Raw genomic sequence first — 25,603 nt, forward strand, 5'->3', positions numbered from 1 at the left:
TACTTTTTTGAGAAATGTCCTCTGGTCTGATGAAACAAAAATATAACTGTTTGGCCATAATGACCATCGTTATGTTTGGAGGAAAAAGGGGAAGGCTTGCAAGCCGAAGAACACCATTCCAACCGTGAAGCACGGGGGTGGCAGCATCATGCTGTGGGGGTGCTTTGCTGCAGGAGGGACTGGTGCACTTCACAAAATAGATGGCATCATGAGGAAGGAATATTATGTGGATATATTGAAGCAACATCTCAAGACATCAGTCAGGAAGTTAAAGCTTGGTCGCAAATGGGTCTTCCAAATGGACAATGACCCCAAGCATACTTCCAAAGTTGTGGCAAAATGGCTTAAGGACAACAAAGTCAAGGTATTGGAGTGGCCATCACAAAGCCCTGACCTCAATCCTATAGAACATTTGTGGGCAGAACTGAAAAAGCGTGTGTGAGCAAGGAGGCCTACAAATCTGACTCAGTTACATCAGCTCTGTCAGGAGGAATGGGCCAAAATTCACCCAATTTATTGTGGGAAACTTGTGGAAGGCTACCGGAAATGTTTAACCCAAGTTAAACAATTTAAAGGCAATGCTACCAAATACTAATTGAGTGTATGTAAACGTCTGTATGTAAACGAATGTGATGAAAGAAATAAAAGCTGAAAAATGTATGCACTAACTGTAAGTCGCTCTGGATAAGAGTGTCTGCTAAATGACTAAAATGTAAAATGTAAATAAATCATTCTCAACTATTATTCTGACATTCCACATTCTTAAAATAAAGTGGTGATCCTAACTGACCTAAGACAGGGAATCTTTACTAGGATTAAATGTCAGGAATTGTGAAAAATTGAGTTTAAATGTATTTGACTTCCTACCTCAACTGTATCTGCACAGTGACAGACCACAGTGGAGGCCATGTTTTGAGGGACCCGCGACAGCCTGATGCGTGTAGCTAGGTGACACGTCTGACTCAGCGAAGTGTGTGTGTGTGTGTGTGTAGCGCTGGACCTCTGGGCCTTTAGGCTGTCTATTGCTGCAGAGTGGGAGTCCGCCCCACCCTCTTGATAAAAGTCCAGTGTGCTGAAGACTGCTAGTTTGGCCAGGCTGCCAGTGTGTTAGGTTTTAATGAGCACCATCTAACTAATGAAGGCATTTTCTTCCTTCCACAGCCTTTAATCGTGTACACACACACACACAAACTCTAGTCACCTTGAGGGGGGAGTCAGAACAATAGCCCATTCTAATGAGATCACGGCTAACAGCAAATAAACTACGCTGGGGAATTAGTAGTGCTGGGAGAGCACCAAGAACACACACACACACAAGAATGCAATTCATGCAAATACAGACATATTCATGTATCTTTTTAGACAGGGGTGCAACTTTCACTGGGGACGGGGGGACATGTCCCCGTCCACATTCCGAAATTGCATTTTTGTCCCCCCCAGCTTCATCATTGGAATGTGATACAAAACTAGGCAACAGTGTGCTTTAGGACCATGCAGACACCTCCGAGTGGTCGGGTAGGCTGTTTGGAGTGGATAAAAAAAAAATATATATATATATATATATATATACAGTGGGGAGAACAAGTATTTGATACACTGCCGATTTTGCAGGTTTTCCTACTTACAAAGCATGTAGAGGTCTGTAATTTTATCATAGGTACACTTCAACTGTGAGAGACGGAATCTAAAACAAAAATCCAGAAAATCACATTGTATGATTTAAGTAATTAATTTGCATTTTATTGCATGACATAAGTATTTGATCACCTACCAACCAGTAAGAATTCCGGCTCTCACAGACCTGTTAGTTTTTCTTTAAGAAGCCCTCCTGTTCTCCACTCATTACCTGTATTAACTGCAACTGTTTGAACTCGTTACCTGTATAAAAGACACCTGTCCACACACTCAATCAAACAGACTTCAACTTCTCCACAATGGACAAGACCAGAGAGCTGTGTAAGGACATCAGGGATAAAATTGTAGACCTGTACAAGGCTGGGATGGGCTACAGGACAATAGGCAAGCAGCTTGGTGAGAAGGCAACAACTGTTGGCGAAATTATTAGAAAATGGAAGAAGTTCAAGATGACGGTCAATCACCCTCGGTCTGGGGCTCCATGCAAGATCTCACCTCGTGGGGCATCAATGATCATGAGGAAGGTGAGGGATCAGCCCAGAACTACACGGCAGGACCTGGTCAATGACCTGAAGAGAGCTGGGACCACAGTCTCAAAGAAAACCATTAGTAACACACTACGCCGTCATGGATTAAAATCCTGCAGCGCACGCTAGGTCCCCCTGCTCAAGCCAGCGCATGTCCAGACCCGTCTGAAGTTTGCCAATGACCATCTGGATGATCCAGAGGAGGAATGGGAGAAGGTCATGTGGTCTGATGAGACAAAAATAGAGCGTTTTGGTCTAAACTCCACTCGCCGTGTTTGGAGGAAGAAGAAGGATGAGTACAACCCCAAGAACACCATCCCAACCGTGAAGCATGGAGGTGGAAACATCATTCTTTGGGGATGTTTTTCTGCAAAGGGGACAGGACGACTGCACCGTATTGAGGGGAGGATGGATGGGGCCATGTATCGCGAGATCTTGGCCAACAACCTCCTTCCCTCAGTAAGAGCATTGAAGATGGGTCGTGGCTGGGTCTTCCTGCATGACAACGACCCCAAACACACAACCAGGGCAACTAAGTGGCTCCGTAAGAAGCATCTCAAGGTCCTGGAGTGGCCTAGCCAGTCTCCAGACCTGAACCCAATAGAAAATCTTTGGAGGGAGCTGAAAGTCCGTATTGCCCAACGACAGCCCGAAACCTGAAGGATCTGGAGAAGGTCTGTATGGAGGAGAGGGCCAAAATCCCTGCTGCAGTCTGTGCAAACTTGGTCAAGACCTACAGGAAACGTATGATCTCTGTAATTGCAAACAAAGGTTTCTGTACCAAATATTAAGTTCTGCTTTTCTGATGTATTAAATACGTATGTCATGCAATACAATGCAAATTAATTACTTAAAAATCATACAATGTGATTTTCTGGATTTTTGTTTTAGATTCCGTCTCTCACAGTTGAAGTGTACCTATGATAAAAATTACAGACCTCTACATGCTTTGTAAGTAGGAAAACCTGCAAAATCGGCAGTGTATCAAATACTTGTTCTCCCCACTGTATGTCCCCCCCACTTCTAAAACCAAAGTTGCGCCACTGTGTTTAGAGAACTACCGATCATCAGCATAGCCGATTTCCCCTTATAGCACGAGCACACTTGCCTCTCCTGCCAGTCGGTGCCACTCATTGCTAGTTAGCCTGTCCTTGAGGAACCTCTGTGCTGCTGGGTAACTACCCACTCATGCTGCATATGCTTTTAGCGCACTTTAATAATGCCACACGGAATGTAAACATTTTGAAAGTGTTATTTCATTTGCTGTTAGGCAAAACAATGTCTGTACAGGCTGCAGCACTTTACAAAGCAACATACAGGTAGCTTGCTTGCTAGGTACGTTAAGCATTGAGCTAACTTTGCTAGCTATGAAGCTAATGTCAGTTCACTACCGTTCCCCGCTATGAAGCTAACATCAGTTCACTAACGTTACCCTAGAACTTTATTTGTGATAGCTGGTTTGCAAACCATAACGCAAAAAAAAAAATGCTAATTTCAAAGCTGATTGTCACCAACAATGTTGTTAATTCTCTGAGTTAGCTAGCTACATGACTTGTCTTTCCCTTGCTGAGACCAACTGCCCATGTCAACTGCCTGGCTTCATGACAAGCAAGTGGTGTCTTTTCTCTTAAAGGAGACAGCGCACATTTTTATAAAAGATAACAATAGGCTACTTATATGAAAATGTTGTTTATCAGTAGGCCTAACATGGTCCCAAATGAAAGGGAAACAGATTGTAGACCCATCAGCCAACATGATCTCAATAACTCAATGCAGGCAGACATTTACATTTACATCATTTAGCAGACCCTCTTATCCAGAGCGACTTACAAATTGGTGCATTCAACCTATGATAGCCAGTGGGACAACCACTTTTTTTTTATGGGGGTGGGGGAAGAAGGATTACTTTTATACTATTCCAGGTATTCCTTAAAGAGGTATACACTCCTATTGAATATGAATTCACCTGTATTGTGAGTAGGCCTATGCCATCTTGATTTACCCAGTTTATCAAGAGATTGACCATTCAAATAAATGATTACCATCATTAGGTTATGTAGTTACATTGTTAAAAAAGTCAAATTGACTGTATGGTTGTATAATTGCTTTGTTATTGCATACATGGTTGTCTCTGGGAACATTTCTCATCAAAATGCTCAAATGTAATTATATTTATTATCGGCATAAAATATCAGCCATCGGCCTCCTTGACCCCCGGTATCGGCCCTTAAAAACCCATATCCGTCGTTCTCTACTGTTTACCCTAATTATCTTACATATGTAAAGTCAAATGATCTCACACAAGTCACCCATAATTATGAGCAAATCAAAGGCAATCCCCTTTGCCTGTAGTTTCTGAACAACATGTTAAGATCTGATGCCAAAAAGCAACAGCGTTGCTGTTGACACCACTGATTCCTAATAACATTCAACATCCTCCTCATCATCATCCTCCTCGCTTGATTAATTGACCGCCGATTAACGCTGTACCTTTAAGGGGCCGCCGCGCGACTCTGCAAACCTAACAGAAGCAGACATCTGCCAAAGTCATTCAATTAAAGAGTGTCCCCCATTCCTCCCCTCTTCAACATGGCACACAAACAAGGAAGGACACCCAGCACGAGCCAGTCAGGGAACACATTCTCTCAGTGAACGAGTTGTGTTGCTACCCCTCTGAGGGAGAGCTGGCACGTATGGAGTCGTAGCATACTGTGAGTCTGGTACAATTTGTGGACGAGCGATGAACGTGTTCAACAAGAAAAGGTGAGGTGGTGTGTGTGTGTGAAGGGTTGCAGGAGTCAAGACGCAGCAGCACTCATTAAAATGGAGTGTAAACTGAGTGCTAATGGAGAGGCAGGTAGCGAAGCTGCTGCCATCTCCACACACACACACACACACACACACACACACACACAGTGTCTAATTAGGAAACAGGTCTGCCCGCAGCCGACACAGAGGCAGGAGGGGAGATGGAGAGAGACATACAGAGATACACATTCTCCAAGAGGAAAGACCACGGGGAATGATCAAATCAATTAACATCCAGCTCCAAAATGGGATGCAGCCCTGTCTGTGGTCCGCTGGCTCTGAGCGCTGCCTGCTCCATGTTATTCTCCAAACTCTGTCTGTCTGGGGCTGGCGGCTGTCAGGTGGGCTGAGTGTGTGTGTGTGTGGGGGGTCGTGCCGGGCATGGCTCACCGTGTCTCATGTTGGGGAAACAACGTGCTACTCAACAGGGGCCACAGCCAAACCCATATGATGATGGAGGGTGATTTTAGACTGTTGTTCTACGTCATCTTTCTAAAACTCTTCAAAACACACACACACACACACACACACACACAGCTAACAGCTAGCGCCACACCTCCCATCTGCCACCAGTGACCTGCGTGTGTGGCCCTCTTCATTTGTACATCATTATCAGCCATTGACTTCACAGGAGTTCTGCATATTGAGTGTCTGGCCCCAGGAGGATTCTACTGCTGCCAGCCAGACAGAGCAGACGTGTGAGTGAGAGGCTCTTCTACAGGGACAGGGGGGACTGGAGAACACACACACAAATATCTGAAACTCTGTAGCAGCTCTTCCAAGCCATCTTCATCACATGAGAAATGTTTGACAAATAGTTCAACATGGATCCTTATTGAAACACAACATCGTCATTGTTGTTTCCAGAGAGATAAGCTCACACACACACACACACACAGCTGTGTTCTGTTCTGCTGCTCTATAAGCATAATGAGTATGTGCCTGGGCTGAGTCACATCCAGCCATGTCATCCGCCGTTTACCGCCACAACGCACACTAAAAACATTGCAACCATAGATAGGATGCATAGGTCAATGACATGAAGCTGCCGCTATACTGTCTACGGCAGATTGGGTTATGTGACTAATAGACCATCCTGATTGATGAGAGGCACTGAAGAGTTTAGAGAGGAGCAACACTATCAGAGGCTATGATGTCCATGCTAACTGGATGCCTGGGGAATAACACAGGACCCAGTTGCTACTTCATAGTGATATTTCCTTCCGGTGAGGAGTATGGGGATAACTGTAAACATCTCACAAGTAAACATCATGACGTCCCTGATTGAGGGGACAAGACAATTTACTCTGCTCTCTGCTGTGCCGTCCCAGCGGGGGCCTCCTTGCGCAGCAGCACCACAGAGACACGGACTCTCTCGACGAGCTGCGCGACACGGCCCCGGCACTAACAACTACCGCTGTGCTGCTAACACACGCAGCGCATCGTTGAAAGGAGGCCCCTAATCAGAGATGCAATTTGTTCATTAGTGGATTACAAACGAGGCCTCCGCGCTGATATGAGAGGACGTGATTAGCACCCGCTAATTGGCTGATTTCCTTACACTCCAGTTGAAGCGGCTCACAGGAGATGCCAGGCTCTCCCCCTCCCTCCTTCCCTTGTTTGTTCGCTCGGCTCTTGTTTGCAACAAATTAAGGCCAACTCAAACCATCTCTACACAAATACAGTGGGGGGGGGGGGGGGGGGGGGAGGAGGAGGAGGGAGCTCTTGAGCTCTCTGGTTCAATACCCCTCCCCTTCCTCTCCACCCCCTCCTCCCTCCCTACCCCCCACCCCCCTGCCGATGCCCCAATCAAAGCGCTCAGCTACACAGGAAAAGGCAGGGCTTTCAAAAGCACAGAGAGGAAGAGGGGAGCAGAGGTCCATATGCCAGCCGGCAGACTGCAGTTCATTAACAATCCTCAGCCTCTTCTCCCTCTCACCATCTCTGCCCTCTTTCTTTTTGACAAGGAAAGAGGGATGGGGGGGCAGTGGGAGGGAGAGAGGGACGGGGGGGCAGAGGGGAGAGTGAAAGAAAGTGAGAGTGAAATCCCTTCCCGCTCCTTATACTAATGATCTCATTTCAATACCCGGGAGAACCCCCAACTCTAATTGATGTCAAGTGTGTGCTTTTGCTGTTAATCAAGGAGAAGGCATCAAACGGAGGGAGCCTGGCTGTGTCTGGGCTTTACGCTCTGATCACAGGCAGCCCACGTTCTCTGGGAAATCAGCAATACGCCGCTGCCGGACCCTAATTATCCCTGTAGCAGCCGGCCGGCCAGGCGAGCCGGGCGAGGGCCAGATCTGATCATACCTGCTTAATTGGGATAGCACGGCCGCTTCCAATGCTGTCCGCTCGGCCCTCCAGTCCTTTCTTGTCCCTGTCTGGTTCGCTGGCCTTCCGAGACTGTGGAGAAGGAGATGGGAGAACAAGTAGGGGTTACAGAGGCCATGAGTTAGGCCCTCGGAAGTGCCTGAACAAGGATCTGTTCCATCCCTCTTCTAGTCTTCACATAACAGGCCTCTTCTAATGGCTGCTAGAGGTGACTGGGGTTATTATGGTGTCTATGGGTCAACTTGACCCAGTTGTTGACCTCTCTCTAAGTTGCTAAGGAACTGGGAAGTGGACATGATGCATGTGTCTGTACATTCTAGAAGGTGGTCACATAAAACCTTCCCTGTGGCCTGTATATTCTCACTGTAAGCTATTTACAATTTAAAAGTCCTTTAGATAACTTTGTATGTATTTGACAACATCCATAGTTTGAAAATCTAATAATACATGAGTCAATAATTAAGAAGTAGAGGTCCTATGTGTGTATGTGCATCTGGACTCACAGTGAAGAGGTTGGAGCGGCGTTTGGACTGCTTGCGGACGGGGGTGGGGGTGTTGGCGGTCTGGGGGACGTCGATGCGTAGCTCCTTCTGACTGGTGCTGGGCGTGGAGGGTACTGACGAGGAGTAGTCACTCAGGCTGCCACCGCCATTACTGGTCTGCTACAGAGACACAGACATTTATAGGATTTTGATGTACTGTGTTGGTAACACTAACTTAGTTCAGAAAGACTGAGTATGTATGGGTGAGTGTAAACAGAGAGAGAGTATGTATGGGTGAGAGTAAACAGAGTGAGAGTATGTATGGGTGAGAGTAAACAGAGTAAGAGTGAGAGTATGTATGGGTGAGCGTATACATAGAGAAAGAGTGAGAGACAGAAAAGATAGAAGGTTGAACATGGAGCCCATACAGCTGGTACAGTATCCCCTCTTCATAATGACAGACACTACACTATTATACAGCTGGTACAGTATCCCCTCTTCATAATAACAGACACTACACTATTATACAGCTGGTACAGTATCCCCTCTACATAATAACAGACACTACACTATTATACAGCTGGTACAGTATCCCCTCTACATAATAACAGACACTACACTATTATACAGCTGGTACAGTATCCCCTCTACATAATAACAGACACTACACTATTATACAGCTGGTACAGTATCCCCTCTACATAATAACAGACACTACACTATTATACAGCTGGTACAGTATCCCCTCTACATAATAACAGACACTACACTATTATACAGCTGGTACAGTATCCCCTCTTCATAATAACAGACACTACACTATTATACAGCTGGTACAGTATCCCCTCTACATAATAACAGACACTACACTATTATACACCTGGTACAGTATCCCCTCTTCATAATAACAGACACTACACTATTATACAGCTGGTACAGTATCCCCTCTTCATAATAACAGACACTACACTATTATACACCTGGTACAGTATCCCCTCTACATAATAACAGACACTACACTATTATACAGCTGGTACAGTATCCCCTCTTCATAATAACAGACACTACACTATTATACACCTGGTACAGTATCCCCTCTACATAATAACAGACACTACACTATTATACAGCTGGTACAGTATCCCCTCTTCATAATAACAGACACTACACTATTATACAGCTGGTACAGTATCCCCTCTTCATAATGACAGACACTACACTATTATACAGCTGGTACAGTATCCCCTCTTCATAATAACAGACACTACACTATTATACAGCTGGTACAGTATCCCCTCTACATAATAACAGACACTACACTATTATACAGCTGGTACAGTATCCCCTCTTCATAATAACAGACACTACACTATTATACAGCTGGTACAGTATCCCCTCTACATAATAACAGACACTACACTATTATACAGCTGGTACAGTATCCCCTCTACATAATAACAGACACTACACTATTATACAGCTGGTGAGTTACAGTATCTCCTCTTCATAATGACAGACACTACACTATTATACAGCTGGTACAGTATCCCCTCTTCATAATAACAGACACTACACTATTATACACCTGGTACAGTATCCCCTCTACATAATAACAGACACTACACTATTATACAGCTGGTGAGTTACAGTATCTCCTCTTCATAATAACAGACACTACACTATTATACAGCTGGTACAGTATCCCCTCTTCATAATGACAGACACTACACTATTATACAGCTGGTGAGTTACAGTATCCCCTCTTCATAATAACAGACACTACACTATTATACAGCTGGTACAGTATCCCCTCTTCATAATGACAGACACTACACTATTATACACCTGGTACAGTATCCCCTCTTCATAATAACAGACACTACACTATTATACAGCTGGTACAGTATCCCCTCTTCATAATAACAGACACTACACTATTATACAGCTGGTACAGTATCCCCTCTTCATAATGACAGACACTACACTATTATACAGCTGGTACAGTATCCCCTCTTCATAATAACAGACACTACACTATTATACAGCTGGTACAGTATCTCCTCTTCATAATGACAGACACTACACTATTATACAGCTGGTACAGTATCTCCTCTTCATAATAACAGACACTACACTATTATACACCTGGTACAGTATCCCCTCTACATAATAACAGACACTACACTATTATACACCTGGTACAGTATCCCCTCTACATAATAACAGACACTACACTATTATACAGCTGGTACAGTATCCCCTCTTCATAATAACAGACACTACACTATTATACAGCTGGTACAGTATCCCCTCTTCATAATAACAGACACTACACTATTATACAGCTGGTACAGTATCCCCTCTACATAATAACAGACACTACACTATTATACACCTGGTACAGTATCCCCTCTACATAATAACAGACACTACACTATTATACACCTGGTACAGTATCCCCTCTTCATAACGACAGACACTACACTATTATACAGCTGGTGAGTTACAGTATCCCCTCTTCATAATGACAGACACTACACTATTATACACCTGGTACAGTATCCCCTCTTCATAATGACAGACACTACACTATTATAGAGCTGGTACAGTATCCCCTCTTCATAATAACAGACACTACACTATTATACAGCTGGTACAGTATCCCCTCTTCATAATGACAGACACTACACTATTATACAGCTGGTACAGTATCCCCTCTTCATAATGACAGACACTACACTATTATACAGCTGGTACAGTATCCCCTCTTCATAATGACAGACACTACACTATTATACAGCTGGTGAGTTACAGTATCCCCTCTTCATAATAACAGACACTACACTATTATACAGCTGGTACAGTATCCCCTCTTCATAATGACAGACACTACACTATTATACAGCTGGTGAGTTACAGTATCCCCTCTTCATAACGACAGAGAGTCACTACATCTGTCTCACTCATAACCTCTCTCATTCTACCTAGATTCCATAACACTGTACTGTACAACATGAGCCCCAGCTTGGGAGAGGATTATGGGTAACATTGAAGATACACTGAGGGCCATTCTGCAGTAGGAGGGTACTGTTACGGTGTGAAAACAACCCTGATTCTCAGGGGATGAGCTGGGCTATGGAGACAAGTTGAGTGATGCTGTTTTAATGACAAATCAATGGGGGGACTGAGCTCTGTGGATGGAAGACATGACAGGGTGGTAAACGGTGTGTGTGTGTGCATGGCTACAGATAGATGCTGCTGCTGGGAGAAACATGATAGAGGAAGACAGGGAGAAATAACAAATATGGACGGTGGGAATGTAGTTCAGGTCCATAATGTGGCCATTTTGTTTGTGAGTCAGTGTGTGTCAGTAAATTGTGTCTGTCGGTAAATGTATTTATGTGTGTGTGTGTGTGTGTGTGTGTACCTACCTGGCTGATGTGTACTGCTGCAGCCACCTGTGCAGAACACACAGAGGAGTGGCTAGGGGAGTTGGGGAGGGACTTGCACGGACCAATGGACAGCTGCTGCTTCTTCCTGGTCGCCACGATCTTCTGGGCCACTGCAACAAAACAACACACAGTCGTCATTCAGAGGGTCTATTCTCCCAACGGATACACATAAATACTTTTGTTGAGAAGCTACGGTTGTCCAGCCAGAGAGGGCTAGACAACCTAATAGAAACGAGAGAGAGGGAGAAGAGATAGAAATGGAGAAATGGAGAGAAGAGATCTAGAGAACGCTAGACCAACTAATCGAAGGAAGAGATGGAGACGAGAGAGAGAGAGAAAGAGAGAGAGGAGAGAGAGAGATCGCCTGAGGAACACTAGTTAATGGTACACTAGTTCAGACCAGAACAGTCCATTAGTTCTCATAACGCTGACGCAGGCAGCTCCAGCAGCCCTGTCTGTGAATCTCCTATCTATCTGGTCCACAGGAGACCCACCGTCCGCCTTCCACACCGCCCCACACACATCCTTTACCTGCTAACAGCTCCAGTGATTATTTCACAATTATTATACAGGAGAGAGAGAGAGTGGGCTATCAGTGTTATTGAAAAGGGCAATGTCAATCAATGGGTGCTCAGCTGCCTCCTATCGATCCCCAGGCCCAGGGCTCTGGCCCAATCAGGGAGGGCTATTCAAACGTTCCGTCATCTCCGTGGCGATCGAGGCCATTGATCCGGCCCCCTGGAGGGGAGGGGGAGGGGCCTCGTAGGAGTGCAGCTGTTCAAATCTACATCTCTCAGATGGAGGGGAATGCTCCTTTTACAAACTCTCTCTAACTATAAAATGCAACTTCTATTCTCGAAGTTTAACTTTTTTCTTGAGTGTGTTTTACTTTCTGGAAATGGGGACAATACAAAGCTGTATAGCAGGACTAGGAAAGACCCCTCACAAATGACAAACATGTCTGTGAATACATTCTCTTTCCAAGGACTTATATTTGTTAAAAATCAATAGACAGAGCAAGTTATCAGAGATTATCTCATCGTATCCATCTAGTTTGGGCAGGACAGGGTTAATAATATATCCCTCTTCCCCCAGTATCAGACTCCATTATCCCCAGCCCCAATAAACAGGGCCAGGTTTCATTTGGTGTGAGATGAAACCATTGTTTTAATTGGTCCCATTAAAAGGCCTGTGTTTTAATGAGGAGCCAGTCATAAACATTTACCTTCAGGTGAGAGGGCTGTGCCAAGGGCAGGAGGAGAGACCGGCTCTCTCTGTGGTTAAACACTACAGTAAAACTCTGAGCTTCTGTGGTAAAACTCATACTATTTATGTGGTAAAACTCAGTCCCCAGTTCAATCCCGTGAACCTGGCAGTGAAACACTGGTCAAATGCAGAGCCACTTGTTCAATCAAAACCGCTAACCTGGGATCCCGGGATATGCCAAAAATTGTCTTTCCATGCAGTAAAGATGGTTTGAATTCATATTGCAATATTGACACACACAATAAATTGCCCAGCCTTAAAACCCTGAATACAATCACTGCAACAATTCTATGCCTTTAAAAGACCGTCCTCTATGGCTAACATCCAGCCATTGGACAACAGTGACGTACAATAGACAGAGCTGATCTGTAGAAGATATATGTGATACAGGTCCACATATACAGCCAGGGCTGGGCTGTATATTACTTTAAGTGTTAAGAACAGTTATGATAAGGCTGTGTTAAATATTTAAACTGCACGGCTAATACAATTTAACTTTAACCATCAATCTTAGTTCTCCTCTGAGAGGCTGCCATTTATTCTAATGGAAAGGTCTCCCCTCTGATCAGATTTATGGCAGACTGGAGGAGAGGAGAGGCCAAAGCTAACCGCTACAGACCAGGCAGACTGGAAGGGGAGACAGCTAACAGGCTGAGGAGGGAGACAGCTAACAGGCTGAGGAGGGAGACAGCTAACAGGCTGAGGAGGGAGACAGCTAACAGGCTGAGGGGGGAGACAGCTAACAGGCTGAGGGGGGAGACAGCTAACACGCTGAGGGGGGAGACAGCTAACAGGCTGAGGGGGGAGACAGCTAACAGGCTGAGGGGGGAGACAGCTAACAGGCTGAGGGGGGAGACAGCTAACAGGCTGAGGGGGGAGACAGCTAACAGGCTGAGGGGGGAGACAGCTAACAGGCTGAGGGGGGAGACAGCTAACAGGCTGAGGGGGGAGACAGCTAACAGGCTGAGGAGGTGAGACAGCTAACAGGCTGAGGGGGGAGACAGCTAACAGGCTGAGGGGGGAGACAGCTAACAGGCTGAGGAGGTGAGACAGCTAACAGGCTGAGGGGGGAGACAGCTAACAGGCTGAGGGGGGAGACAGCTAACAGGCTGAGGGGGGAGACAGCTAACAGGCTGAGGAGGTGAGACAGCTAACAGGCTGAGGAGGTGAGACAGCTAACAGGCTGAGGGGGGAGACAGCTAACAGGCTGAGGAGGTGAGACAGCTAACAGGCTGAGGAGGTGAGACAGCTAACAGGCTGAGGAGGTGAGACAGCTAACAGGCTGAGGGGGGAGACAGCTAACAGGCTGAGGGGGGAGACAGCTAACAGGCTGAGGAGGTGAGACAGCTAACAGGCTGAGGGGGGAGACAGCTAACAGGCTGAGGAGGTGAGACAGCTAACAGGCTGAGGGGGGAGACAGCTAACAGGCTGAGGGGGGAGACAGCTAACAGGCTGAGGAGGTGAGACAGCTAACAGGCTGAGGAGGTGAGACAGCTAACAGGCTGAGGAGGTGAGACAGCTAACAGGCTGAGGAGGTGAGACAGCTAACAGGCTGAGGGGGGAGACAGCTAACAGGCTGAGGGGGGAGACAGCTAACAGGCTGAGGAGGTGAGACTGCAAACAGGCTGAGGAGGTGAGACAGCTAACAGGATGAGGAGGTGAGACAGCTAACAGGATGAGGAGGTGAGACAGCTAACAGGATGAGGAGGTGAGACAGCTAACAGGATGAGGAGGTGAGACAGCTAACAGGCTGAGGAAGTGAGACAGCTAACAGGCTGAGGAAGTGAGACAGCTAACAGGATGAGGAGGTGAGACAGCTAACCTTTTCTCTCCAACACCCTACTGGACAGAGAGTGTGAAAAAAGAGAGAGGGACGGACTCACACACGGACTCACACACAGAGAGCGCGAGAGAGAGAGAGAGGAGAGAAAAGGAGAGAGAGACCAAGAGAGAGCGAGCCAGAGAGCCAGAGAGAGAGAACAAACACCATTGTAAATACAACCCATATTTATGTTTATTTATTTTCCCATTTGTACTTTAACTATTTGCACATTGTTACAACACTGTATATATACATAATATGACACTTGAAATGTCTTTATTCTTTTGGAACTTCTGAGTGTAATGTTTACTGTTCATTTTTGTTTATTTCACTTTTGTTTACTATCTACTTCATTTGCTTTGGCAATGTTAACATATGTTTCCCATGCCAATAAAGCCCTTAAATTGAAATTGAGAGAGAGAGAGAGAGAGCCAGAGAGAGACCGTGAGAGAGAGAGAGAGAGACTGACACCAAGAGAGAGACCGAGAGAGAGAGAGAGAGCAAGAGAGAGACAGAGAGAGAGTGACCAAGACCGAGAGCCAGAGAGAGAGAAAGTCGTGGTGCGGTCAGTGGAGGCCTGCTATAAATATTAACTAATGAGTCAGAAAGAGCTAACGTGTCAGATGATGAGGTGCTAGCTGTGGCCTGCTGTGTGTGTGTGTGTGTGTGTGTGTGTGTGTGTGTGTGTGTGTGTGTGTGTGTGTGTGTGTGGCGCCTGCCAGGGATCCACTGGGGAAAAGGTCACTGTTGTACCTCACTTACAACCCAGTAATTAAACCATCCGCCATTAGACCTGCTCTCTCACTCTGTCTCTATTCTTTCTCTCTCTCAGCCAGGGGCCCCACATCACATGGACACAGACGAGGCTCACGTCAACAAAAATAAGGGCCCCACATTGACACACAGACACAGAGGCCCCACAAGAGCTACGTGCGGTCACACATGGATAGTGTTGTGTACTGCTGCAGCCCCTCATGTCTGTCTTTGTCTACTGTCAGCACGGCGCCTGCTGTGCCGCCAGGCCAGGGCAAACACTGATCTACTCCGACAGGCCCTTAGATTTGTTATCAAAACAATCCACAGCTAATTTGTCTTAATAACCGCCCTCATCCTGACAGACACTCATTTCCCTCTGTGTGTGTGAGGACTGAGGAACGTAGCCAGAAAAAAGGACATGGGCCCCTTCTGTTTCCACAGATGAGATAGATATTTGGAAGAAACAATCCCTGGTTGGAATTTTGGAAACAATGCTAGATATGTTGCCATGGTAATTAGTGTACATGTGAATACACTGGGTTAAATCAAATCAAATCAAATTTTATTGGCCACATGCGCCGAATACAACAGGTGCAGACATTACAGTGAAATGCTTACTTACAGCCCTTAACCAACAGTGCATTTATTTTTAATAAAAAAGTAAAATAAAACAACAACAAAAAAGTGTTGAGAAAAAAAGAGCAGAAGTAAAATAAAATAACAGTAGGGAGGCTATATATACAGGGGGGTACCGGTGCAGAGTCAATGTGCGGGGGCACCGGCTAGTTGAGGTAGTTGAAGTAATATGTACATGTGGGTAGAGTTAAAGTGACTATGCATAAATAATTAACAGAGTAGCAGCAGCGTAAAAAGATGGGGTGGGGGGGCAGTGCAAATAGTCCGGGTAGCCATGATTAGCTGTTCAGGAGTCTTATGGCTTGGGGGTAGAAGCTGTTGAGAAGTATTTTGGACCTAGACTTGGCACTCCGGTACCGCTTGCCGTGCGGTAGCAGAGAGAACAGTCTATGACTAGGGTGGCTGGAGTCTTTGACAATTTTGAGGGCCTTCCTCTGACACCGCCTGGTATAGAGGTCCTGGATGGCAGGAAGCTTGGCCCCAGGAAGCTTGGCCCCAGTGATGTACTGGGCCGTACGCACTACCCTCTGTAGTGCCTTGCGGTCGGAGGCCAAGCAGTTGCCATACCAGGCGGTGATGCAACCAGTCAGTATGCTCTCGATGGTGCAGCTGTATAATTTTTTGAGGATCTGAGGACCCATGCCGAATCTTTTCAGTCTCCTGAGGGGGAATAGGCTTTGTCGTGCCCTCTTCACGACTGTCTTGGTGTGTTTGGACCATGATAGTTCGTTGGTGACAGCGGTTTAACTACTTTGCGGATATGAAACAGACAATCATAATATCAGTCAAAAATATTCCCAGTTTATGCTACAAAACCAACTTTATAAGCGGTTTTAAAAATAGGTTGTATTTGACTCAACATTCCATGACGTACACTAAGGCATTGTTGGCAGAATAGATGGATGCAGTTCAATGCATTATTAATATAATTCACCAATACATTTCTTGGTAGTCCCAAAAATATTGCTCTCAGGTTGTAAATCACAGCTGGCCTGGTACATTGTTTGCTGCCTCTATTCGGGATGCACCATTTCAGTTTCAATTACTCAATATTTTGGACATAAACGGACAAATGTAACTAAGGCTGGGAATGTCAATACAATCAAACTAGCAAGGGCAATTATCACAAGTCAGTCTTACGTGGCAAATAGGCTAGCGTATCTATGTAGCAAGCTAAAAACACGGAGCCTAACGTTAGCTAGCTAGCTGCTAGGAGGAGTGTGTGAGTGACTGATTTTTCCCCTCATATCATTTTTCGGTGGCTATACACAGCTAGAGATGCAGGTGTCATTTGGTTAGCTAGCAAGAACTTGAACGACTGTTATCCAGTTAGCATATCTCTTGCGTTCGTAAATTCACTCTGGCTATCTACTTCGATTTCAGAGCACTCTGGTCTGAGTGTGCCAGAGCGCAGAATAATTGATGAATTTACGAATGTGCAACACCTGCTGAATATGACCAGTGTCAGTAAATATAGGCAAAAAATTTAATAGTTAGTTACGAACACTCTAGATAACATGTAAACAGGCTAGCGAACCAGCTCTGCTATGGCAAGTAAAATGGTCAGAGTGAGGTGTTTGTGTCTGGAAGTAGCTAGCTAGCAAGCTAGCCAACTTTAGCCAGTTAGTTTGGGTGCTTGGTTGGGACAAGCATGCAACATTGGCAGGCAAGCTGCAGAAGGACGAATATGCTACAATTCCCCATCGTTTATCAGTGCAATTTTGATAGCCAACAAGCTGAAAGAATTTCAGGGGGTTTATCTAATGTTTCCTCGTTAGATTTTAGCTAATCTTGCTCTGGCTAGTATTAGTTGTTGATCTTGTTGTTGATGTGCATAACTTAGGGAGAGAGAGCCTACCTTTTCATGGTTGTTTGATCAATAGGACTGTAAAGTTCCCAAATGTAAGAGGTCTCCAGTGGTATTGACATATTTGCAGAAATCAATTCAGGTGTATTTTGTGGCTTTTGGCGAATGCGTTCTAATGATCTAAAGTGGTCATCTGTAGGACCACTTTAGGTGGTCCTCTGTAGCTCAGCTGGTAGAGCACGGCGCTTGTAACGCCAAGGTAGTAGGTTCGATCCCCGGGACCACCCATACACAAAAAAAAAATATGTATGCACGCATGACTGTAAGTCACTTTGGATAAAAGCGTCTGCTAAATGGCATATTATTATTATTATTATTATTATATTAAAGTCGCGCTGTTGCAACTGCCTGTAAACACACAGTCCAGTTCAAAGTGAATGATGGTAGGCCTGTGTGGCAAATGGCTTGTTTACATAAAGGCCTCCTGTAGCTCTGATTGGCTATAGTGCACCGGTCTGCGTAGACTCCGGTCCTGGATGATTTAGGTTTTTATTAGGTTTTATTTACTGCAGTGTCTATTAATTGTCCAAACACACGGCCACTTTCCCACTGTACATTGTTATAGAATTTTCACAAACGTCTTAGTATACACGTAATTCCCAAACATTCTAAGAATTTATAAAAACGTGAAAATGACCCTAAATGTTCGCTTGTCAGAACATGTTTTAAAAAGTGTTATAATCTCCTTGGTGGGTGTATATGAACAGATTTTAATCAGATATAATGTTGCTAAAATGCTGTCAGTTCAACTTTAAAGAGAGCAACAGAGCTGAACACGTTTGTGAATGTCATTCAGAGCTACAGGTATAGAGGAGATAGGATCTTCTGTGCTCCACAGTACCCAGTTCATTTGGCTTGGTTGTAGTAATCACTTTCATCATGCATTGTTTCGTCAACAAGTTCACTGATTTCCTAGTTCACTACTGTTCTAAGGTTGATCTGGAATGAAGGGATTCAGAATTCCTAGACTTGGTGAAATCCAGTAGCATTATTTATTTATTTTTATTTTATTTCACCTTTATTTAACCAGGTAAGCCAGTTGAGAACAGGTTCTCATTTACAACTGCGACCTGGCCAAGATAAAGCAAAGTAGTGCAATAAAAACAACACAGAGTTACATATGGGGTAAAAAAAACATAAAGTCAGAAATACAACAGAAAATATATATACAGTGTGTGCAAATGTAGCAAGTTATGGAGGTAAGGCAATAAATAGGCTATAGTGCAGAATAATTACAATAGTATTAACACTGGAATGCTAGATGTGCAAGAGATGATGTGCAAATAGAGATACTGGGGTGCAAAAGAGCAAAATAAATAACAATATAGGGATGAGGTAGTTGGGTGGGCTAATTTCAGATGGGCTGTGTACAGGTGCAGTGATCGGTAAGGTGCTCTGACAACTGATGCTTAAAGTTATTGAGGGAGATAAGAGTCTCCAGCTTCAGAGATTTTTGCAATTCGTTCCAGTCATTGGCAGCAGAGAACTGGAAGGAATGGCGGCCAAAGGAGGTGTTGGCTTTGGGAATGACCAGTGAGATATACCTGCTGGAGCGCAGACTACGGGTGGGTGCTGCTATGGTGACCAATGAGCTAAGATAAGGCGGGGATTTGCCTAGCAGTGATTTATAGATGGCCTGGAGCCAGTGGGTTTGACGACGAACATGTAGTGAGGACCAGCCAACAAGAGCGTACAGGTCACAGTGGTGGGTAGTGTATGGGGCTTTGGAGACAAAACGGATGGCACTGTGATAGACTACATCCAATTTGCTGAGTAGAGTGTTGGAGGCTATTTTGTAAATGACATCGCCGAAGTCAAGGATCGGTAGGATAGTCAGTTTTACGAGGGCATGTTTGGCAGCATGAGTGAAGGAGGCTTTGTTGCGAAATAGGAAGCCGATTCTAGATTTAACTTTGGATTGGAGATTTTTTATGTGAGTCTGGAAGTTGAGTTTACAGTCTAACCAGACACCTAGATATTTGTAGTTGTCCACATACTCTAGGTCAGACCCGTCGAGAGTGGTGATTCTAGTCGGGTGGGCGGGTGCTAGCAGCGTTCGATTGAAAAGCATGCATTTAGTTTTACTAGTGTTTAAGAGCAGTTGAAGGCTACTGAAGGATTGTTGTATGGCATTGAAGCTCGTTTGGAGGTTTGTTAACACAGTGTCCAATGAAGGGCCAGATGTATACAAAATGGTGTCGTCTGCGTAGAGGTGGATCTGAGAGTCACCAGCAGCAAGAGCGACATCATTGATATACACGGAGAAAAGTGTCGGCCCAAGAATTGAACCCTGTGGCACCCCCATAGAGACTGCCATAGGTCCAGACAACAGGCCCTCCGATTTGACACACTGAACTCTATCTGAGAAGTAGTTGGTGAACCAGGCGAGGCAGTCATTTGAGAAACCAAGGCTATTTAGTCTGCCAATAAGAATGCGGTGGTTGACAGAGTCGAAAGCCTTGGCCAGGTCGATGAAGACGGCTGCACAGTACTGTCTATTATCAATCGTGGTTATAATATCGTTTAGGACCTTGAGCGTGGCTGAAGTGCACCCGTGACCAGCTCGGAAACCGGATTGCATAGCGGAGAAGGTACGGTGGTATTCGAAATGGTCGGTGATCTGTTTGTTAACTTGGCTTTCGAATACTTTCGAAAGGCAGGGCAGGATGGATATAGGTCTGTAGCAGTTTGGATCTAGAGTGTCACCCCCTTTGAAGAGGGGGATGACCGCGGCAGCTTTCCAATCTCTGGGGATCTCAGACGTTATGAAAGAGAGGTTGAACAGACTAGTAATAGGGGTTGCGACAATTTCGGCGGCTAGTTTTAGAAAGAAAGGGTCCAGATTGTCTAGCCCAGCTGATTTGTAGGGGTCCAGATTTTGCAGCGCTTTCAAAACATCAGCTGTCTGAATTTGTGTGAAGGAGAAGCGGGGGGGGCATGGGCAAGTTGCAGCAGAGGGTGCAGAGTTGGTGGCCGGGTTAGTGGTAGCCAGATGGAAAGCATGGCCAGCTGTAGCAAAATGCTTGTTGAAATTCTCGATTATTGTAGATTTATCGGTGGTGATAGTGTTTCCTAGCCTCAGTGCAGTGGGCAGCTGGGAGGAAGTGCTCTTATTCTCCATGGACTTTACAGTGTCCCAAAACTTTTTGGAGTTAGTGCTACAGGATGCAAATTTCTGTTTGAAAAAGTTAGCCTTTGCTTTCCTGACTGCTTGTGTATATTGGTTCCTAACTTCCCTGAAAAGTTGCATATCGCGGGGGCTATTTGATGCTAATGCTGTACGCCACAGGATGTTTTTGTGCTGGTCAAGGGCAGTCAAGTCTGAGGAGAACCAGGGGCTATATCGGTTCTTAGTTCTGTATTTTTTGAATGGGGCATGTTTATTTAAGATTGAGAGGAAATTACTTTTAAGGAACAACCAGGCATCCTCTACTGACGGAATGAGATCTATATCCATCCAGGATACCTGGGCCAGGTCAATTAGGAAGGCCTCCTCGCTAAAGTGTTTTAGGGAGCGTTTGACAGTGATGAGGGGTGGTCGTTTGACCGCAGACCCGTTACGGACGCAGGCAATAAGGCAGTGATCGCTGAGATCCTGGTTGAAGACAGCTGAGGTGTATTTAGAGGGTATGTTAGTCAGGATGATATCTATGAGGGTACCCATGTTTAAGGATTTAGGGTTGTACCTGGTAGGTTCGTTGATAATTTGCGTGAGGTTGAGGGCATCTAGCTTGGATTGTAGGATGGCTGGGGTATTAAGCATATCCCAATTTAGGTCACCAAGCAGTACAAACTCAGAGGATAAATGGGGGGCAATCAATTCACATATGGTGTCCAGGGCACAGCTGGGGGCTGAGGGGGGTCTGTAGCAAGCGGCAACAGTGAGAGACTTATTTCTGGAAAGGTGGATTTTTAGAAGTAGAAGCTCAAACTGTTTGGGCACAGACCTGGATAGTATGATAGAGCTCTGCAGGCTATCTCTACAGTAGATTGCAACTCCACCCCCTTTGGCAGTTCTATCTAGACGGAAAATGTTATAGTTGGGGATGGAAATTTCAGAATTTTTGGTGGCCTTCCTGAGCCAGGATTCAGACACTGCTAGAACATCAGGGTTGGCAGAGTGTGCTAACGCAGTGAATAACTCAAACTTAGGAAGTAGACTTCTGATATTTATGTGCAAGAAACCAAGACTTTTGCGATTACAGAAGTCATCAAATGATAGCTCCTGGGGAGTAGGAGTGATACTGGGGGCTACAGGCCCTGGGTTAGCCTCTACATCACCAGAGGAACAGAGGAGGACTAGAATAAGGATACGGCTAAAGGCTTTAAGAACTGGTCTTCTAGTGCGTTGGGTACATAGAATAAAGGGGGCAGATTTCCGGGTGTTATAGAAAAGATTCAGGGCATTATGTACAGACAAGGATATGGAAGGATATGAGTAAAGTGGAGGTAAACCTAAGCGTTGGGTAACAATGAAAGAGATAGTATCTCTAGAGGCATCAATTGAGTCGGTCTCTGAGTGTATGGGCGGAGGGACAAAGGAGCTAACTAAGGCAGGTTTAGCTAGGCTGGGGGGGTCTACAGTGATATAGTACAATTAGAAATAACCGAAACAACAATAAACTAACCATGTTTGGGCTGAGGCTAAACATAAACAGGATGTAGTACCGTAAAAAGGAACAGTCCAGCAGATATCAGCTGTATAGCTGAGTTATCATAAGGTCCGGTGGTGAAGCGCTAGTGAGTAAGAGGCCACGGCTAGCGTGTGCTACGTCCGTTTTGTTGTAGCCAGCTGGTAGCGATGAATCCGGAGTTAAATGTCCAGTGAATTCAGTGATTCCGGCGGAAAAAACTGATATGTTCTGGGTCGATAACGCGCTGTGCAGACTGGCCGAATATCCGGTGATCAATGTCCAGTGATTAAAAATTAATCCCGCGGAAAAAAAATCCAATATTCTGGGTGCAACACCGCTAGCTGTGGCTAATAGCAAGTAGCTAGTTCAGTAGCTAGTTCAGTTTAGTGAGTAAGAGGCCACGGATAACGTGTGCTAACGGGCCAGGGCTAGCAGATGGATGGAATCTTCGTGGTTAACGTCGTAACCACATCAGACGATTTCGTCGGCAGACCAGTCGTGTAGGATCGGCGGGGCTCCGTGTCAACACTAGGTGGTCCCGTCCGGTTGATAGAGAGGTAGATAGCCGGGAGATGGGCCTAGCTCGGGATGATTAGCCAGACCACAGCGTCCGTTTTGTTGTTGTTGTAGCCAGCTGGTAGCGATGAATCCGGAGTTAAAGGTCCAGAGAATCAGTGATTCCGGCAGAAAAACTGATATGTTCTGGGTCGATAACGCGCTGTGCAGACTGGCCGAATATCCGGTGATCAATGTCCAGTGATTAAAATTAATCCCGCGGAAAAAATCCAATGATCTGGGTGAAACACCGCTAGCTGTGGCTAATAGCAAGTAGCTAGTTAGCTGGCTAGCTAGTTTCAACTGGAGATTCTAGATTCTAGATAAAAGGTAAGTCAATAATAGAATCCGTTCCACATTGAGTGAGGCGGGTTGCAGGAAAGTATATTTTGTAGAAGGATGAAAAGTCTGATAGGGAAATATGTACGAAAAATACAAAAAAACAGGGTATTTACAGGCTATTTACAGACACACGACAGAAACAGGACTGCACTACTTCGCCATCTTAGAATCCCGACTGTGTCCATTACACCACAACAACACAGTAGCTAATTACAGCAATAAAAGGTATATGACAGTGACAATACCGTAAATCAGTGTCCCTGGAGCGTGTGTGTGTGTGTGTGTGTGTGTTCCAGCAGGAGGACAGCGAGGCTTCTCAGCTCGTTAGTGTGTGCTAACGAAGCACTGCATCCCGGCTCTGACACGGGGGCGGCTGCAGCGGCGCGGTGCGCGCGACTTGCCATGGCGACCGTAATTAAGATAATTAAATTAGCGCACTGATGGACGAGGGGCCAGGGCGCTGTCAGGACCCCTGTCACCCCCCCCCCCCCCCCCCCCCCCTCTCAGAACACCACCCCAATCACACCCTATCCCTCATACAGACAGCCTGCCCAGGCCAAAGCCCTCTGACCAGATAGCGCTTCACAGGCCATTATGTGCATGTCATATAAAAATACAGTGTCTTCAGAAAGTATTCACACCCCTTGACAATTTCCACATTTTGTTGTGTTACAGCCTGAATTTAAAATTGATTACTTTCATCTTTATTGTCAACGGCCTACACACAATAACCCATAATGTCAAAGTGGAATTATGTTTTTACATTTTTTTTAAACAAATTAATTTAATTAAAAACTGAATTGTCTTGAGTCAATAAGTATTCAACCCCTGTGTTATGGCAAGCCTAAATTAGTTCAGGAGTAAAAGTGCTTAACAAGTCACGTAACAAGGCAAGCAGTGAATTTCAAACACAGATTGAACCACAAAGACCAGGGAAGTTGTCCAATGCCTCGCAAATAAGGGCACCTATTGTTGAATGTCCCTTTGAGCCTGGTGAAGTTATTAATTACACTTTGGATGGTGTATCAATACACCCAGTCACTACAAAGATACAGGCGTCCTTCCTAACTCAGTTGCTGGAGAGGAAGGAAACCGCTCAGGGATTACACCATGAGGCCAATGGTGACTTTAAAACAGTTACAGAGTTTAATGGCTGTGACAGAAGAAAACCGAGAATGGATCAACAACATTGTAGTTACGCCACAATACTAACCTAATTGACAGAGTGAAAAGAAGGAAGCCTGTAAAGAATACAAATATTCCAAAACATGAATCCTGTTTGCAAAAAGGCACTAAAGTAATACTGCAAAAAATGTGGCAAAGCAATTAACTTTTTGTCCAGAATACAAAGTGCTATGTTTGGGGCAAATCCAATATAACACATTACTGAGTACCACTCTCCATATTTTCAAGAATAGTGGTGGCTGCATCATGTTATTGGTATGCTTGTAATTGTTAAGGAATGGGGAGTTATTCAGGATAAAAAAATAAACAGAATGGAGCTAAGCACACGCAAAATCAGAGGAAAACCTGGTTCAGTCTGCTTTCCACCAGACCCTGGGAGATTAATTCACCTTTCAGCAGGACAATAATCTAAAACACAAGGCCAAATCTACACTGGAGTTGCTTACCAAGAAGACAGTGTATATTCCTGAGTGACAAGACCTAATAATGTTTTGTCTAGCAATGATCAACAACCAATTTGACAGAGCTTGAAGAATTTAGAAAAGAACAATGGACAAATGTTTTACAATCCAGGTGTGGAAAGCTCTTGGAGATTTACCCAGAAAGACTCACAGCTGTAATCTCTGCCAAAGGTGCTTCTACGAAGTATTGACTCAGTGGTGTGAATACTTAAGTAAAAGAGATAATGTGCAACATTTCTAAAAACATTTTTTTACTTTGTCATTATGGGGTATTGTGTGTAGATGGGTGAGAAAAAAATATATTTATTACATTTTGAATTCAGGCTGTAACAACAAAATGTGGAATAAGTCAAGGAGTATGAATACTTTCTGAATGCACTTTACACATATTAATACACACACATTCCTGCCATGCGGTCCTACCATGAGAACCTCTGAACCCACAGAACCGCTGAACCCCGAAAGCATAGTGACAGAACCGCTACATGTTCACACACACACACACACACACACACACACACACACACACACACACAGCACCGCACTTGACCCTGCCAAAACAAACCAATCCTGTTCATTTGGCCCCCCTCCTCATACACTCATCATATAAATCTAATGCACACAGATGACTGTATTTGTGCCAATTATTTTAATGGTAAATGTTCAGGCCACTCATGCAACAGGATATTTTATTCTTGTTCATCCATTACAACTCATTGGCTGTTTTATTTGATTTAAAACAAGCCTTGGCTTTATTGTACTGTTACTATGAACTTCCAGAAAGTCCCATTGGAATCATGTCAAATTAGTACAAATCAACATTTACTTACGGCATGGGGATTCA

The 25,603-nt window shown here is 44.9% G+C and overlaps 1 protein-coding gene across 1 annotated transcript in view; it reads right to left on the reverse strand.

Moving 5' to 3' along the window:
* The window catches only part of LOC311109527 (arf-GAP with GTPase, ANK repeat and PH domain-containing protein 1-like), a gene marked incomplete at its 3' end in the record, with an annotated part of 125,481 nt that overhangs the window by 27,156 nt on the left and 72,722 nt on the right, over window positions 1-25,603 (reverse strand). Inside the window, exons 8-10 of the mRNA XM_084152444.1 lie at window positions 11,215-11,345; window positions 7,805-7,963; window positions 7,281-7,373 (exon numbers count right to left, since the gene is read on the reverse strand). Of these exons, the coding sequence (XP_084008570.1) occupies window positions 7,281-7,373; window positions 7,805-7,963; window positions 11,215-11,345 (383 nt within the window). The remainder of the gene's footprint in view (window positions 1-7,280; window positions 7,374-7,804; window positions 7,964-11,214; window positions 11,346-25,603) is intronic.

The sequence above is a fragment of the Coregonus lavaretus genome, assembly GCF_964263955.1.
Source record: "Coregonus lavaretus genome assembly, chromosome: 35".
In the NCBI taxonomy this organism is placed as follows: Eukaryota; Metazoa; Chordata; class Actinopteri; order Salmoniformes; family Salmonidae; genus Coregonus; species Coregonus lavaretus.